The sequence below is a fragment of the Saccostrea cucullata genome, unplaced genomic scaffold, assembly GCF_032062105.1.
Source record: "Saccostrea cucullata isolate Sc308-1 unplaced genomic scaffold, CSIRO_AGI_Scuc_v1 ctg898, whole genome shotgun sequence".
NCBI lineage: Eukaryota > Metazoa > Mollusca > Bivalvia > Ostreida > Ostreidae > Saccostrea > Saccostrea cuccullata.
In genome coordinates this window covers 53,966-72,866 of record NW_026935768.1, presented here as the reverse complement: position 1 = coordinate 72,866, position 18,901 = coordinate 53,966, and the positions used below count along the sequence as shown (strand labels likewise).

The 18,901-nt window shown below is 33.5% G+C and overlaps 3 protein-coding genes across 4 annotated transcripts; all 3 read left to right on the top strand.

Annotated features, from left to right (window-relative positions):
- The first annotated feature begins 1,685 nt into the window (after positions 1–1,685).
- Positions 1,686–2,676, top strand: LOC134243700 (uncharacterized). Its single transcript, XM_062725930.1, has 2 exons — positions 1,686–2,334; positions 2,584–2,676. The coding sequence occupies exons 1-2, from the start codon at positions 1,779–1,781 to the stop codon at positions 2,622–2,624; spliced, it is 597 nt and encodes a 198-aa protein (XP_062581914.1). The 5' UTR covers positions 1,686–1,778; the 3' UTR covers positions 2,625–2,676.
- Positions 2,677–3,877: 1,201 nt separating this feature from the next.
- Positions 3,878–13,746, top strand: LOC134243721 (GTPase IMAP family member 7-like). Of its 2 annotated transcripts, XM_062725954.1 has the most exons (5): positions 3,878–4,034; positions 5,071–5,172; positions 10,786–10,863; positions 12,023–13,197; positions 13,510–13,746. In XM_062725954.1, exons 1-5 carry the CDS (start codon positions 4,031–4,033, stop codon positions 13,579–13,581), a joined length of 1,431 nt encoding a protein of 476 aa, XP_062581938.1. In that variant the 5' UTR covers positions 3,878–4,030; the 3' UTR covers positions 13,582–13,746. The 2 variants fall into 2 exon arrangements, with proteins under 2 accessions (XP_062581938.1, XP_062581937.1); XM_062725953.1 differs by having other exon boundaries at positions 12,023–13,746.
- A 1,435-nt stretch (positions 13,747–15,181) lies between these two features.
- On the top strand, positions 15,182–18,597 carry LOC134243711 (GTPase IMAP family member 9-like). The gene is made up of 2 exons (XM_062725943.1): positions 15,182–15,285; positions 17,324–18,597. Exons 1-2 carry the CDS (start codon positions 15,258–15,260, stop codon positions 18,595–18,597), a joined length of 1,302 nt encoding a protein of 433 aa, XP_062581927.1. The 5' UTR covers positions 15,182–15,257.
- Positions 18,598–18,901: the final 304 nt, after the last annotated feature.

The following is an 18,901-nucleotide window of genomic DNA, read 5'->3' as shown; positions in this document are numbered from 1 at the left end:
TCAAAATATTATAACAGATATTCTGAATCAGTTTCGATTTGATTGATTGATTGTATACTGATCGATTGTATATTGTTTAATGTCCCTCTCGAGAATTTTTCTCATATGGAGACGTCACCGTATGCCGGTGAAGGGCTTCAAATTTTGACCTTTATTCGGCACTCAGGGCCATTGAGCATTGAGGGATCTTTATCATGCCAACGCCTACCGCTGACACGGGGCCTCGGTTTTTAAGGTTTCATCCGAAGGACTCGCAACTTTCACTTCAAAGTGCCGAGAGCATGGCGAAGGAACAGTTGCTACCCATTTTAGTTTCGATTTGAAAGATATAAATTAAGTTAACGAATAATTTAAAAACGGACCATATCCTAAATTTATAAAGACATATGCAGCAGTGAAATCCTTGTGACAAGACTTTTCTTTAGAAACCAACAACTTTGACCCTTTGACCTTGACCTAGGAGTATGACCTACTTTTAAAAAACTAACTTTATTGCAATTTGGGGGCAACATATATCTCTTTTTTTTGTTTCTGAGTATTTTATGCAAATGTTTGTTGTGTTTTTTTTTTTCTTCGCTTCTTTTATTGTTTATACCTTACCTATAGGCTAATTTAAATTACCCGCGATCATAAGATTTGTCATTGAAACATAAATCTTATAATAAGGAATTCTAAACATAACAGTGATATTTCTGATTCAGAAAGTGATATTTCTTTCAGAAGAAAGGTTTTTAAGGACAGAAATTCGAAGAGTATTCAATATTTTGAAAAGAACTTTTATTAGATTTGAATTAGATTTCATCACATTTTGAATTAAACATGTCGATGGGGACATGAATTATATATTTATATTTATAATAGAACTGTAATATGTCTTTATGATCTGAAAACAGAAATCTGTTGTCCCCAAACCTGTAACTGACTAATATTTATGAGAGTTTATTCTGTGAGTTCTTCACTCAAAACTAACCGGCAGTGTCTAAGTGTCTAAGATCCACCGAAACAAAGTTGGTAAGCGTTTTTAATGTATTTTATTTATGTCATTATGACCCTAAAAGATTATAAAACATATGTTCCAATATGCCTTCTTTTTTCTTCATTAGTTCACCGGATAGAAATGGAGAAAAAAAATCAAACAAATAAACCATGATATGAGTGAAAATAAACATTAACGATTAATTTTAATTCCATTCTTTTTAAATGAAATCAAGTCAATATATTTTTTTTACATATTAATATAAATTTTATCTTTATATAGAAACATAACATTATAAGTAAAAAGTATAGATGTTATAATGTAACTCAGTTCCTTTGAACAATTCTATTTAATATGCTGACATGTCTTCAGTTCGGAAATATTATAGTCATTCTCACCGAATCACGAACATTTACATTACTAATTATGCGTACACATCTTATTACGCCATATTACAGTGTAACACATTCGTCATATAAAACATTCGTAATTGCCTATCGGCTATCGATAAATATATAAACTATCAATAATCAACAAAAAATTTGAACTGTAACATGCATGAATGATTCATATGTATACCTATATCTTTTAAAATTGCTCTACGCGAATGCAATGGTTAAAAAATGCATGTATAATGCCATACATTTGAAAGTCTAAACCATGCGAGACATTTTCTATGGATTAACTATCACTCTTGTCTTACATAATAAGAAATGACTCCTCATGTAGGCGGGGTTTAAACCATATAAGATGAAATTTCTATCAATTAAGGTAGAATTATATTTTTCATTTTAGGTTAACGATGTACAGTTTTCTTCAACTTCTGACTGTTGTAGTTCTGGTGTCATGTGCTTTTGGGCAAAGTGGAAATTTTCAAAACAGACAAGGACAAACTGTTTCTCAGAACTCTGGACAGTCTCATCCATGGGAACCAAGATATAAACCAAGCGTAGACTACGCATCGCACCTCCTGGAAAACCATTATAATCAACTCGCACAAAATCAACAACAAGGCATTCCGCCCTATCAGTCGGACTATGATGATCAGTATAGGCCTGGATTTTCCAATCAACACCACATAGGACCCGGATTTACCGATCAACGTCTACAACATCACCAGCAGGTTGCAATAATTCCACCACCTATCAACACGCATGCGCTTTTCAATGGTCCTATTGGAGGATTTGGATTCGGAGGATCCGGTTTTGATGCACCAGGAATCGGATTTGGCGTTCATCACACTCCATTCTATAGACCAAATGTTGTTTCCCCAATGTTCGTTAATTATGAGCGACCAACTTTCATGGATAAGGTTGGGCAATTCGTGAAAAGCGATGCCGGGAAAGCCATTGGAGCAAGTAAGAATTCTAAAGTTAAAATAAAAATGCACATATTATAGATACATGAATATAATTATGTATAATTAGAATAATTTTAAAATTAAATTTTCTTTCTGGAATCTTAAAAAAAATAATTAAAGAGATATTTTTGCCTAGGCAATTTTGAACATATGTCAACAATTTCTTATCTGTAACAAGTAGCCCTGGCTGCAACAAAAGTGATTTGTGACTTTGCACACTGTATCATCGTTTATACCTTTTTTGTAGTGGCAGTAGGAACTCTTATAGCCAAAGCTGTTAACAACTAACAAAGTTAATGTAAGTAGAATTTCAGCTCACTTCTTATTCCGTTGAGAGAAAGTTACACTTTAACAAATATTTTTATGTAAAGTCTTTTATCATTTTATTTTATTTTATTTTTTTGTTTGTTTGACGTTTTTACAATTGTTTTCAATAAATTATGAATGAAATGACATATTGTATTCTACAATCAAATTTTAACTGTGAAATATAGGTGAGAAAATTAAACTCATAACATTAAGTCCATTTAAACAATATAAACTGTTAGCAATGCAACTGTACCTTCTGGGGTTTATTAAAGCGAAATGGGAACTTGTGTAAACATATAATTATGCCTACTTTTTTGTTTGCAAAATTTCGTTTTTACAATTGTTTTCAATAAATGATTAAGAAAATAACAAATAGTATTTTATTTTGATTTTCCTGATAAACGTACCCAGTGCTAATGGAGAGAGTTTGATGTGTTTTTTCCCATTTCACCTTGAAATTTAAATCATAAAAATAAAATATTAAAACAATGAAAAAACAGAATTAAATGTGTATTATAATTTTGAAAAATATAGTCTTATTTCTTGTTTAATTTAAAAGTTCTAAATATCCTAAGACCTTATTTGCGGAAGGGGGAGGGGAGTATCTCTTTAAATTAAGAAGAGATATCCATTATAATATATAACTTTAAAAAATTATTCCGACAGCCTAGAGACATATTTCTTAAACTTAGAGAGGTATCCTTTGACCTAAAGAGACAAAAATCGCTTTATTTTAAGCAACTGATACATTGTATGTTTCGAGAAAAAAATAAAAAGACGAGGAAAGGGAATTTGAGAAAAACCGACTAATGACTTGCACTGTGTAAGGGACCTTTCCGACGTGTAACTGCTTTATAGTAATGTGAATTAATGCGAGGAAGTGAAGAAACAGAAGATAATAATGGAAACAGAGTATTTAAACCGATCAACTATGTTTAAACATCGACTAAAATACCGAGTTCCACATAAACTATTTCTTTTTGTGGGTACAAGAGATTTTTGTCGTATTCTTCCTCCAAAGAACGTATGCAATTGAATCTAGCGATAAGTATTTTGAATATACAAGGACCTGCATGGATAAATGACGTTTGACATTTGGAAGATATAAGAGTAGAAAAATAATTACGGGGTATTATAAGAAAATTTTCGTGAAATGGGAGTATAAAATAAAATATTTGTTTGCTATATAGATTTCCCTCTGGACTTCCTGTATTCTGTATCTAGTATCATTTCTGCAAGTTTATCGTAATAGGCGAGGAAGGAAGTGAATGCGAACACAAATATACAAAAATACCATTTTCAAGAGCTAGATTTAGAAATGCAGACAAGTACTTTAGAGGGAAGGCAATATTTCTGCAGCGAATAAACTCGAAACACTGAATAGAATGGGTAAGTATTTTAAATCCATTCATTGATGAGATCAACTTTGCTTTCAAAATTTGAGATTTTTACATACCTCCGAAATGATCCCTATCTCTGGTTACCAAGTTTTACTATTATATACTAGTATACTGTATAAGCACAAATATTAATTTCGTTTATCTAGTTGTTGACAATAAATAATGAAATTAAATCTCACACGAAATTTTATATGACCATATATTGAATCGGGTATTTTTGAAAACAACGAAATAAAATACCCAACCAACGAAATTTTATCCCAACGAAAATCTGTGCTTCTACAGTATTTCATCATTTGGTTCAATGCAGATTTTGACAGACTGGCATAAAACAAATTTCTGATATTCTTTGATCGAAACTCTACTTATTTGTTGAGAGAAAAATGCACATCTCAGATATTCTATACTTATCTATATCTCCAAAAAATAAATAGAAAGACGGGATTGATGTCTTTAAAGATACTTAAATGCTAGGCAATTGCATGTATCTACATAAGTGTATATGTTCTACTTTCCGATTTTTTCTATGTTTAAATCTCTATATAACAAAACAAGAGCTTACCTGATGGTGGTAGGGAGGGGTAACCTTAATTTTATAAAATTCATTTCTTTCCACTTTTTTCGTATTATTTGTTAACTAAATAATTCACTTTTAAAAAGTTGACACTAAATTTGCCTTCTCTCTTATGATTCTGGAGAATTCTTTGAAGCAAAATATTCCCAGTTCATGTTTTCTTTGAAAAAACATTTTCTTTTATTTGTTTTCATTAATTTGTTTCTACAGGTAAAAATGCAATAACTAAGTTTTAATAAAAAAGTAAAGGTAAATCTTATTTAATACATCAATATGGTATAGATATGTAAAAATGGACAAGCATTTTTGATATTACCAAAAACAAGTTGTAGTTTCATTTGATATAACCTTAAAAATGTCAATCAACCAAGTTTACACGAACATAAATGTAGTAATGCTTATTTGGTTAGAAGAATAAGAAGAATATGCTATTTTGTTGGAAACATTTCAGCTTCAAAATACTGGCTGTGCAATGGTTGTACACACTCCAACGAACATAGCCGCAGGAAATGTGTGCAATGCGGAAATAAGAACGGACCAAGAGAAGATAGCGGTAAAACTATTACACGTATATTATTATAAGGACATGTTTGCCAGATGATTTAACGATTTCAGTGTCAAATTTAGATATTTATCTTATGTGTTGTAACTTTGGAATTAACTAAGGGGGTATATCATGTTGTAAATTTGGTATTCACCTCCCTCTAGTAAATTCAAAATTTACAACATGATGGAGATACAGAACAGTATTCAAACCAGAAGTCCATTAAGCAATTCATTTTGAAGCAGAGCAAACACGGACCTCCAAAACATCAGAGGTGGGATCATGTACCATGGAGGAGTAAGCATCCCCTGCCACCGGTCACATCCGCTGTGTGCTTCTTGTCATGATCGGAAAATAACGGGAAAAGTCGTCAGTCAGCATTTGGCTTAATGATTAATTGTTTTTGCTGACAAGGTCATTGTATCGACCAAAAGCACTACTTACGAAAGGAGACTATTTCTTAATCTTTTGAAACAAATATCATACTAAGTGTTGAGAAATCTGGAATCTAGGTCCGTTTAACAGTGTTTTTATTTGTTTTCTTCGAGAATGACAGTGGAGGGCTGCAAATTCTAAGACATACGATGGCTGTTCGATTTGTAATGTATGTTATACTTTCCGCAATAACACTTTGCATGATTTTGTGGATGATATATTTTTTTTGAATAGCACTATTCAATACCTTTCAGCTCCACGTTATATAAAAGTTCGCACGTAACTCTGTCATTCAGTAGTGCAGATTTTTACAGAATTCGGAAAGGTATATGGTTCTGACTTCTGATAAGGTATTTTATGAGACATGAAGGTGGAGATAGAAATTTCCGACAAATCTGTAAAAGAGTCAGCGAAATTTGTCTGAGCAGTGACTGAAAAAGGCAAGGCTAATGTCTCAAAAGTCAGGGGGAACGAAGTAATGGTAGATATATACGACACGATCTCTAACATTGCCAAAGATGGTGTCATATCGTATCGGAGAAGCATTTCATTTTGAAGCTTTTTTAAGTAAGAAAGGTTTCTGCCAGATTGATACGGTATATATTAACATATAACCAAAAAGGGCATTTATATTTACTGCGGACAAAACATGGTTTTCACTTGCCTGAAACACTGAGAAATATGGCTATCAAATGAAAGTAAAACGTCTGCAGTTGTCGAAAGAGCCATTTAAACACAAAGAAGGAATTCCCCATGAGGTCACCGGCGATTCTTAAATTATAACGCATTGCATTCATACTTTCATCATATTCTTTCGTCTCCTCTAATATAAAATTTGTTAATTACACATATTGAAATAATTCTTATTAAATATTTTATTTTATTAATATTTTAAACTATATATGACAGTAGAAGATACGACAAACAGTGTCAAATCGTCATCCACAACTGAATTTAAATGTCACATCAAGAAATGGATGAATGAAATTCTGCCTCGGGCCCTAATTCTATACTTGCCTCCCCTTGTATACATGCAAGAATTTGATGTACATGGGGAATTCCCTCTAGGGAAAGGCTTAATTTTCATTGGTACCTGTAAGGATCAAGCTTGGCCCTCAGGTACCACTGAGGTAACCCCTGAAACCTTCCCAATACTAAGGACAGATTACTGGTATCTTGATTTTGAAGCCTTGTATAAAAAAAACTCCTTAGTCCTGGAAATTCCCAAGTTCCACCACCCTCTTACTCGTTAATATGATTATGAAAAAAATGGTTTTACGTAAATAGCGGACACGAACCAACACATGACACAAGCACTTATCTAAATAAAACAAGGAAACTTTTTTCCTCAAAAATCACGATTAGGATAAAGACCTTTGGAACTCCGATTTAACTTCTCCCCGAAACACTGTATATCAGACAGATTTGACTTTATTTATGAGTACGTACGATTTAAATTCATTAATTTTGTGTTTTAATTTGAATTTATGTATACATTAATTGAAGTAGAATTACATCTTGCAAATTCATGAAGAAAAAAATCATAGTTACAATAATTGAACCATTAATTTTTTATACTGTAATAAATCTAAAAAAAATTTCAACTATATATATGATGTAGATATTTTATTTTCTTTAGTTTTTACCGACTAATATTCTACAACAAATTGAAATATTACTTCTGTATATGCAAAATTTGATATATTATTTTCAAAACTAAGTACAAGGTGTGAAATTCGCGGAAAGAATTGTGGCTTTAGATATGTTCGATTGTAAAGTTTCGTAGTAAATTAAAAAATATATACTGTTCACAGGGTTATTTTCGCCCTGTGTTATTTTAGCCATTCAACACTTGCAAACAATTTTGCCACATTTTAAATTCTTTTTGAATTCGCCTCTTTTTTAAAAAACATGTCTCTTACATTCTGAAAATGAACTTAAAAACTGATTTCCAATCTTGGAAACAGTGTTTGTCATCTGTACAGTATATGCGAAATAGTTTTAACATTAATAACATTGCGCTGTCAATGTACAATGTAGAAATAAAAGCAATCTAGACAATGTAAACGCGATATCGTTTCGACATTGTTTACATTGCGATGTGGACGTTGTCGTCATGTAGAAACAATGACAATGTAGACGATGTAAACACGATATCGTTTCAACATTGTTAACATTGCGATGTCGACGTTGACGATGTTGTTATGTAGAAACAACAACAATGTAGACGATGTATTCACGTTATCGTATCAACATTGTTTACATTGCGATGTCGACAATATCAAATTGATTATGGGAACTGGACATGAATGAATTCGCTCATATGTGAGTAGGGCGAAAGGAGCGAAAATACAACGGGGATGGAGGCGAAAATTTTCCCTGAATACAGTATATAAATTTACTACAGTAAACCTCCGCATTTTTAAAGTTCACGTGGGTTTTTTGTACAAATTAAAGTCACATTTGTTTTGTAATGAAGATTTTTATTATCTAACTTCAGTATGACAAAGTAACCCTGAAATTATTTTGATATATCATGTTAAGGGTACGTGCCCTTCTTAATCACTATCTTAAGTTTCAAAGTCGATGTTTTGAAGGGGAGTTTATTAATAAATGTTACGTTGTTATAAGTTTATGATTCTACGATTGGTATTTACAAATTTAATTATCGAGTTTTGTTGGATACTATTTAGTTGACATTTTTAAATTGAGTTCTTAAAGATGAGTAATTTGTAAATCGTAGCACCAAAAAGGTACAACGCTGCAGATAGATATTATGCCAATTAAAAGGTAGGGTAATGAAATAGTGTTTATCTTAAAATGGTAAATTGTTACTATTAAAAGGATTTTTATTTACATATACAGTTGGAAATTTTGTTTTTGTTTTTGTTTTTGAAGTGGAACAGATCTCTTAAATCTATACGTAATGCTATATTTCAGAAAGTAACGCTGAAGAGACAAACTTTTTAATTTTTAACGAGGAATGAGAAAATACTCTTGCGCTAAGAAGTTATGTAAATATATAGAAAATACAATTAATCAAAGTACATGTAGCTGTTTCAAGTCTGTGACTAGGTAATGTAAAACTAGCACCACTAAATGATATACCTTCCCCGCTTCCCATATGGTTATTATGGCAAAGCCCATAGTTTGCTCTGGGAGACCCGAAATAAGTGACACATCAAAGAGTTAAATAGGAGGAGCATAATGGCAGTATGTTATAGAGAATCATTAAATTTCATTGTGTGGTATATATAAGAAGATTTGCGGATAGGAGATTGGTACCTTTCAACTGCAATGTCTATGTTTTGCCATAGAAAACCTAAAATATGCGTCCGAAAAAAAGTAAAAAAGGAGGTGCGCAATTGCACTATGTAACGAAGATTCTGTAAAAGTCTGATATTAAATTTAATTCAGTGGTGTTAAAGGGGTATGATAGGAGTTGTGGAGAGTTAGGTACCCCAAAGCATTAAAGAAGGAAGGACGGCCGTACTGGCAGACGGATGGACATCCCGATCACTATACATGTATATATATATAATATATATATATATATATATATATATATATATATATATATATATATATATATATATATATATATATATATATATATATATAATAGAAGTTACAAGAAAGAGTATAATTATGAAAATAAGATAACCAATCACTTACAAAATGTATTTTGTCCGTTCGTTGGTTGTAAACACAATATCGTCTTGTGCCATTTTGACTTCAATTTGTGCGAAAAACCAATGCACGTGAGTTAAAAAGTGCGCGAAGCTGTAATTCATTGTTTATTTCAGTAACTATTTTTTAAATTTAGTAATTTTTAAAAAGTAATAATCATGGCTTCATTGTTTGGTGACCTTAAACGTGACATTAAATTATATTATTTACCTTAATTTTAATCACGATTAAATTGTCAACCCATCGCTGATCAACTGCATGTTCTCCAGCATCAGATTAAATGATTTTCATCTAGATTAGCTTGGCATTGAGGTGTTAATTGGGTGTTTACATAGATGACACTTCATCTGTGGGTAGTCCGTGTGTTGATATATTAATTAATTGATTATTATTGGTAAATTATAAACTGTTTTTAAATTCACAACTTATTTTGACTTGAAAACGAGACGATAATTTTTAGAAAATAATTCATAGTCGAATCAATAACTTCCCATAGGCTATGAACTTTCATTAGAGTCTACATAATCCCAGTATGGCAAATATTGCACAAGAAATTCCTTTCTCAAGGACTGAATACCGTTTAAGAATCAAAGTACTCAGAAGTACAGAGAGCCGGGCTCATTTACAGAGTAGAATGGATTTCTTACATGAATCACGTTTATATTCTGATGAAAAATTTATTTTAAAACTATCAATATAAATGATAAGACACTGACAGTGAGTTTTTCAATCCTAATACCACGGACCGATTTTGTCAGAATCAGAATTAATCTGGTACCGCAGCTGAATGTAAACAAACAAACAGGCCAGTCTGGTTCCCTCTCCTACTTTACCTCGTATGTGTAGAGAACTACGGTAACACTGATTATCAAAAGTCCTTACGCTAATGAACTATGTTATTTGACTTATGAAGTTTTCAAAGTCATTACTACTAATGTTTATTTTATATAGATAAAACTTCGTTTTATTTTTGTTGCTTTATTTAGCGTTTGTATTATCTCAAAAGCGGTTGAGAGTAAGTGACATATATTTTTGCACGTAACTTTAAAATGGCGACTATGGGGTCAACATCCTGCCTTGAACAGGATCACATAAGCCGGCAATTGCTCTCTGAGCAATAAGCCCGGCTAAAAATCTTGTGAACACTGGTGAACAGGTGATGGACCCGATCAAGCCGCGGAATAGTCAAACCGACAATTGCTATTCGGATTTCATGTAATCGTTAAATAAGAACAAATAAGTATTGAAACTGTAGGGATTCGTTTTATTTAGTCGAAATACGATCATTGTTGTTGATATCAAGTAAAAGTCACCTGTATCATATGAATATATACCAGATTAACAGTCTTTTTTCTCTGAATTTTTAAGTTGACTTTTTACAGATTGTAACAAAAAAATCAAGACTCTTAATGAAGTTATTACCAAAAAAGTATCATTCGTTAATTTTGTTTTATGTCTCTCGCGATTTAATTAATAATAATTGTCATTTGTTATCAGACATGTGGTCCTGCACACAATGCACATTTAGCAATGAAGAGTACAAGTCAAAATGTTCAGCGTGTGGGGCACGAAAGGGTAAGAATTTTACATAATAGTAAATGATGGGCATTAGTTTTCTATAAATGTAAATGTAGCAAAGGATTTTTCAAATGCACGGTAACAGGACCATTATTGAACAAAGGATATATCCACTTTTGAAAATGTAACCATCAGATTAAAAGGCAAAATAATGTGAAAACCATAAACAGCTGAACTTCAAGTTACTTGAAGTAAGGCCAAAATAAAAAATACCTTTGTTTCCCCTAACGCGACCGACCCAATTAAATCGCACCGACTGAAAAGATTTTTTAAATAAGAAGATTCAATTATTTTTTTATTGTTAACTAAGTTTCATAAAATACAATTTCATCGAAATCAGTTTTTAGCAGAACGGCCGACATTGTTTTACTGTGATTTGTTGAAAAAAGTGGCGCCAAGATGTGATTACCATTGCTCCAAATTTAGACATACTTATGCACATTTTTGCCATTAAGCTGTAAGAGATCTTTTTTGAGCCAGCATCCTTTGCGAGACTGGACATAAGTTTTTATGGTCCCTTTTGACAGACTGTTTTCAACGTTCCTTATTGGTATTTGGACCTGCGATTTATAATTAGACACTTACTTCTTAACTCTAAATCAAAATGCTCTAGAAACACTGCAAATCTGATGGCCCTCAAAAAGTACATTGATTGTCTATAAGCACTCGGGGCTGATGGAAGGTTTGAAAAAAAATACTCGGATGTCCGGTCTTTGCGTATTTGAGAATCTTGTCTTTATCTATTCGATCTATATAAATGTACTCTGACGTGAGATATCTCACAAGTTCAACTAAATAACAGTTGTAAATTAATTATTCATGAATTTTCCTTTAACATGTTTAAACAGCATATGTTTGATACCTAGCATTTTGTTCACAAATCGCTTTCTTTTGTACTTTTCTTACTTAAAAAGTTTTTTTTCTATTAAATTTTAGAACGTATTTTCAAAGCTGCTGTCATAAAATAAAATTGTTTACCTACCTACCGACCCACTTGGAGAATTCAGGGTCGGGTTAGGGGAAACAAAGATATTTTTAATTCCGGCCTAATACATAAAATTTTGTAAATTTAAAAACTTAATGAAATGTTTATCGGTTATCTGAATATTGTTAATTTCCAATGTTTATCGGTTATCTTTATATTGGTAACTTTCAGGTTCTGGTGGCGGAGGACACGGCGCGAGAGGAAGAGGAGGAGGACGCACAAAATACGGACGAGTTACCGATGATGAAGTGCGCATCGTCCTACTGGGAAAAACCGGAACAGGAAAGAGCGCCACAGGAAACACTATCTTGAATGGTGATTTCTTTGATTCAACAACATCTGGTTCATCTGTGACATCTCGTTGCACCAGCAGACATGCCCAACGCTTTGGTAGGGACATTCAAGTTGTGGATACACCTGGGATATTTGATACCAACGCCCCAAATGATAGAGTTCAGAGAGAAATTGTCAAATGTATTGGAATTACGTCTCCTGGACCACACTGCTTTCTGCTTGTCCTCGGACTTTCCCGTTTTACACAAGAAGAAGAGGAGAGCATTGATCATTTTGTCAATTATTTTGGTCATAAAGTTTTCCGACATTTCATCATTCTTTTTACAAGAAAGGATGACCTAGATCACCATGGCAAGACACTGGACGATCACATCAAGAGTGTTCCACAAAGTCTGAAAACAATCATTCGGAAGTGTGATAATCGCTGTATTGCCTTCAATAACCGAGCCACAAGCCCCGAAAGACAAGATCAAGTAGAGGACCTTCTAGAAATGATAGACGATATCGTTCGCCAAAATCACGGAGATTGTTACACGAATGACATGTACTCTGAAGCCGAAAAGGTAATGAAACAAAGACAATACCAAATAGAGAAGAAAAGGGAACGACAACGTGAACGAGAAAGGAAAGAAATAGAACATGAAATAGAGCAGAAGTACAAACATCAACAAAGCGGTCACTCTAGAAATCAAAATGCACTAGAAAACCGAGTTGCAGAGCTGGAATCTAAACGAGACTACTATAAGAGTCGGTCTTCAGAACTTGACAAGGAGATCCACGATCTTGAAGACGAGATAGAGTACGAAAGAAGACAGCATGGTTCTCCTAGCTCCCATCTTCTAAAGAAACTCAGAAACTTAGAAGACGAGCGTACTCGATTGGGATCCGGAAAAGAGAAGGAAATGGAACGAGAGATAGAAGATCTCAGACTGGAGCTCAAGCGCATGCACAAGCACTCTAAAAAGATGGCAAAAGAGAAAGATCGAATGTACCAAGAAAGGCTGGAAGAGCATGACCGGAAGTTTCGAGAGATGGAGAATGCACGTCACGAGGTAAGAGAGGAAGTAGAGAAAGGTTCCGGAGATGTGGGAGAAGCTCTTCTTGGTGGTATACTGAGCATAGGAAAGCTAATATGGAAAGGAATACAGATGATGATTTAATATTTGTGTACTTTTTCTAAGAGATGCTCTTCAACACTTCCCTGATATGTGTTATCATAGACACAGGGAAATACAACATAATTTTATTTTGGAACTGTTTAAGTTCAATTATTTTTCTGTATTCCAGTGTTCATTTTAAAATTGTACATGTATATGAACTGTACAGACTTCTGGTTAAAGCATGTTTAAACATGTTTATCGTAGCAATCTCAAGGGCGTGGTAGGAGAGGTCGGGATAGAGGAAGAACGCCACGTGGAGGCCATACTAACCACTGAATTCGACCTTGTTAGATCAACTTGTTGACTTACAGTCTTTTTTTTCATTTTATTGCTTAAAATACGAAATCAAAGTGGGAACAAATTAAACATTAACTTTCATAGATATTTTGTCGCTTTCTTAGCCAGTCAAATCAACATTTGTATATATTTAAAACTTCACATGTCATATAAAGAAAATTTGATTTATTTTTAAAGAAAAGAACTGAACTTTCACATGTGACCTTTCTTAATTATAATACACTGTATATTTTAAATAAATAGAATATTACGTCTTTTGCATACTTTTGATGAAACCTTGATCATTGTCCATCTGGCCTTATTTTTTAAAAACATATTAACTCTGTTGGTATTAGGTAAAACAAAAGAGATAGGTGTGGAACAATGACTATACATTTAGATTGATATCATTTACTTATGAAGTACATGGGCATTGGCTGTACAATTGTCTGTGTCCGAGAAAAAACTGCTAGAGATGTATTTTAGAGGAACTGGATGCATTTATAGCCTTGAGATACAACTAACGGTTCACTTTCTAAGAATGAATTTCTTAAAAATCTGACACATTTCGACCTTGAATATTCCCAGTCAACCATGATTTGTTTTATCTGTCCAAAATTTCATAATATTCATATAAACTAAAACAAATATACTTTATTGGGTTCAGCAACCTACAAAGCCCCTAACTTTACTTTTGCAAAAATATAAACTGCTGTTATGAAGAAACGTGAGCCAAACAGCAGTGGTGCTGTGGTGTATTAAATAATATTTCCAAATTCAATATATCAACGCCAACTTTTCTTCACTCGGAAATTATCTTTGAATAATGGTCACCAACAAAGTTACTTTGTAAAATAAATCGTTCTGATTCTACACAAATGTACCCTGAAGTTTAAGGATGCTGGATTATCATTGACAACACATACATGTATGTAGTCATGCAGTATTCGGAAACAAGGTTTTCCAGCAATTTTTTTGGAGTTAAAACGGGCGCCAATTGAGCTGATTTCTAATTAGTTTTGCTATTCTGATATTAGTGCCTAATTACAACTCCTCCATACTTCGGAATGAATAAGTTGGTAATTCAAGGATTTTGCTTATTAATTAATAATTAATGACGCTTAAACATGTGTTAAAGGGAATTTTACTCCAAAATGGAGTAGAGAGGCTTTTGAAGAAACAACTGTAATGGTTAAAATTAAAAGTTTTTTTTTTACAAAATAATGAGTAGAAAAAGATTCCAATTTGACAAAAAACAGTGCATTTATAAATTGTTTTGAGCTTTGAATTTGCATATTTTGGCAATGTTTAGCAACCCTTCATAATCTCTAAAAGACTTATTGAGAGATAGAAGGGATTTACGCTGGGAATCCACAGTTTTCTAAATCTCAGTTATCATATACACTGTACATAAGTAATGAAGATAAATATAACAACATTTAAGGACATGTTGTTATCAACAATTCTATGCACTTGGACATATATGTTTTTTTATAATCAGGCTAGACAAGGAAATGACCATAAAATCTAATGACACAAGGAAACTTTATAATATTCATTAGCAAATTATTTCCAGTACAAAAAGGCATAAATATTTAAGAGAACTTCATTTAAAATTTTATCTTCAAAATCTGTAAATACATTCCTTCGACTCTAACGTTATTGAATCTCTAATCATGTGTGCCAGTAATGATTTCAACGAAGGTACGATCTTTATAAATTGTTCAATCTACATATTTTAAAAAGAAACTTTTTTTATTAATTTTGCAATAAACATTCGTTCGCTTGCAAACTTTATATATATATTTGAATGCTTAGAATTTTGTTCATGAACAGCAAGTTCTTATTTAACTGTATAGACAAGGTTAAGCACTTCTTGGGCAGAATTTAAATTGCAGGTACAGTATAGAATTCATTTCTAAAGATCACTACAATTCATTCCTCAATAGCGGCAATATTTTCCGTATAAGGTAAAAAAAACATGTTTGTTTTACCCCTATTTAACAGTCCCTATATTATTTCTTACTTTAAAAAGCCCATCAGTTCGACTGTTTTCCCCGACTGTCGGTTCAGGAACTATAATAGACTGTTAATAAAGACTGTTGCCTGCTGACGTCTATTGGAGCAAAAAAGAGTTATTTTATTCATTCGGCAAAGGAGTACGAAATATTATAAACAAGTTGTTGGCAGGAGTCTCGGGAAACAGCCGATCTGTTGGACCGGAAAATACAGTTGTTGACTGGGGTAGAGGGAGACAATCGATCTGCTGGACCGAAGTGCAAGATGTTGCCCAAGGCTGTAGGCCGCGAACAACATCTTGCACTCCAGTCCAACAAGTCGACTGTTTTCCGAGACTTCTGTCAACAACTGTTTTGTTATACTCCTTTACCGAATGAAAAGATACCTCAGTTTAGCACCATTTGATGTCAGCGGGCAACAGTCTTTTTTAACAGTTCCTGGGCTGACAGTCGGGGAAAACATTCGAACTGTTGGACTTTTTAAAGTAAGAAATTATATATGGACTGTTTAGTAGGGGTTTAACAATGCAAACAGTTGCCCGCGGCCCACGGCCTTGAGGAATAGCTTGCACTTCGGTCCAACAGATCGACACTTTTCCTCTATCGCAGTCAACAACTGTTTACCATTATCTGAAGAAAGTGTGCTATTCTAAGTAATTATGCCTTACAGTGAGGAAATATACTTACGTTAAAGATGCACTTTTTGGAGTATTTAAAGGACTTTTCGCCAACTTTGATATAAAATATACTAATGATAAAATAAATTAAAAACGAAATGTTGCTTACGTTTAAATTGAATTATTAACATCACTTTAATCATCATTGGATTGCTGTATGTATGTAGTTACATCATGAAGTTTCTTATTCTTTATTCTATTCTACTCCGACTGAGTAATCGGTTACAAATTGCCATCCCTAATTTATTCATTTAACAATCTTTGTTATTTGTGATTTTTTCCCCATTTATTTACTGTTTAAATGGCTTAATTTAATGATAAAATGGCATCATCAATTTTAAAAGAAGTTAGTAAAATGTGTAATGCATTCAATATTCAGAATTTCACTCTGAACAATTCAGAGTACTAGTATATCAGCATGTCTTCAATAATACCAATTCTACAAAGGAAGTCATAGCTGCAGAACTGTAGCGTTATGGTTTTATATATTTGTCTTGACCATAACGCTACAGATTCCGTAATGCAAAATATGTGCAATTTACGGCGCAAGATTTTTTGCAAATCACCTACCTTTCACTCCCTTATTTCAGAAACATTCTTAAGAAAAATGTATATTTTATCTTCCTCTCAACCCTTTACAGGCGATAAACTGGATTGATCTGAATTCTCTGAGGGATTGCATAAAATTCTAATTCAAGCGAGTTTATCGCTTGAAGAGACGATTCTATATAAAGGGTTAGGAGGTGTATGAAATTAACAGATTTATTTCAAAATTTGTCTAGAATTATGGAGGGAAACGTAGATGATTTACCAATGTTCAGTGCGCAAAAAATCTTGCGCCGTAAATTGCACATTGCATTACGGGATCTGTAGTGTTCAAGCTAAGGAAGTCAAAGATTAGAGTGTTATCTAACATCGCCCTCTCTCCTATCCTAATGCATACAAACTACATGCATTTCACTTTGATTGATATCATAAGTCATATGTAACCAAAATTACCTGTTCTGAACATATTCTTAGAAACTTGAATTTATTGACTCTTCAAAGGATATAGTGGAGGACACAAACATCAAAGGGGATGGAGAGGGAGCTCAAAATACGGAAAAGAGGTCGAAAATGAAGTACGGATTGTGCTTCTTGGAAAGACCGGAATAGGCAAAAGCGCTACAGGTAACACTATTCTTAATGGTGATTTCTTTGATTCAACGACCTCTGGATCTTCTGTGACGTCACTTTGTACAAGCAGACACACTAATCGGTTTGGCAAGAATATTCAAGTTGTGGATACACCTGGGATATTTGATACTAATGCTCCAAATGAAGTTGTTCAGAGAGAAATTGTCAAATGTATCGGGATCACTTCCCCTGGACCACACTGCTTTCTGCTTGTACTTGGACTTTCTCGTTTTACACAAGAAGAAGAGGAGAGCATTGATCATTTTGTGACCTACTTTGGAAAGAAAGTTTTTCGATATTTTATCATTCTGTTTACAAGAAAGGATGACCTAGATCACCATGGCCTGACATTGGACGATCACATCAAGAGTGTTCCACAAAGTCTGAAAACAATCATTCGGAAGTGTGATAATCGCTGTATCGCCTTCAACAACCGAGCCACAGGGCCTGTATTGCATGACCAAGTAAAAGACCTTCTAGAAATGATAGACGATGTAATTAGCCAGAATCATGGAGAATTTTACTGCGATGAAATGTACTCCGAGGCAGAGAAAGTAATGAAACATCGACAATATCAAATTGAGAAAGAAAGAGAACGGGAGAAAGAGCGCGAGAGAAAGAACATTGAAAAGGAAGTCAAGCAGAAATATAAAAGTCGTTTGGGAGCTCATATCCAGAACCAAAGCGCTTTAGAGCACCGCGTCGCGGAGCTTGAGTCTCGGAGACAGCACCAATCAGGCAGAACACCTGTACTTCAAAGGGAAATTAGTGAGCTTAAGGATCAGATTGATCATGAAAAACGTCGGTATGGGAAACCAAGTTCCCTTCTTCTGACCAAACTCAAACAGCTTGAGGACGAGAACGAACAAATGGGGTCCATGACGGATAATGCTATGGAGGCAGAGATAAATGACCTCCGACAAGAACTACAGCAAATGCAAAAACACTCCAAGAAAATGGAAGAGGAGAGGGACCGATCTGTCCAAGAAAAGCTGCAGGAACATGACCAGAAATTTAGTCAGATGGAAAATGCGCGGCATGTGGTCAGAAAGGAAGTAGAAACTGGTTCTGGACTCGTGAATGACGTTTTGATGGGTGCTGTCATATACATGTGCAATTTCAATGTGCTTAACAGTAAAAAATAAAGTGGCATGTTTGATTTCCCAAAAGCAGCCCCCGTCCACCCCTTTTTTTTTAAGAATCTGATATTTTGATAGGTTTTTATCGAAGGAATATTGATGAATAAAGCTTTTCAGGGGGTATCGATGTGTCTGTTGGGAAGTGTGCATGGAATGGAATAAAGTGGCTGTTTTGAAGATCTGGGGGCCGTAACAGAAGGCATGCTATTTAGATTTTAAATGTCGCAACCCAAAAAAAAAAAAATATATATATATATATATATATATATATATATATATATATATATATATATATATATATATATATATA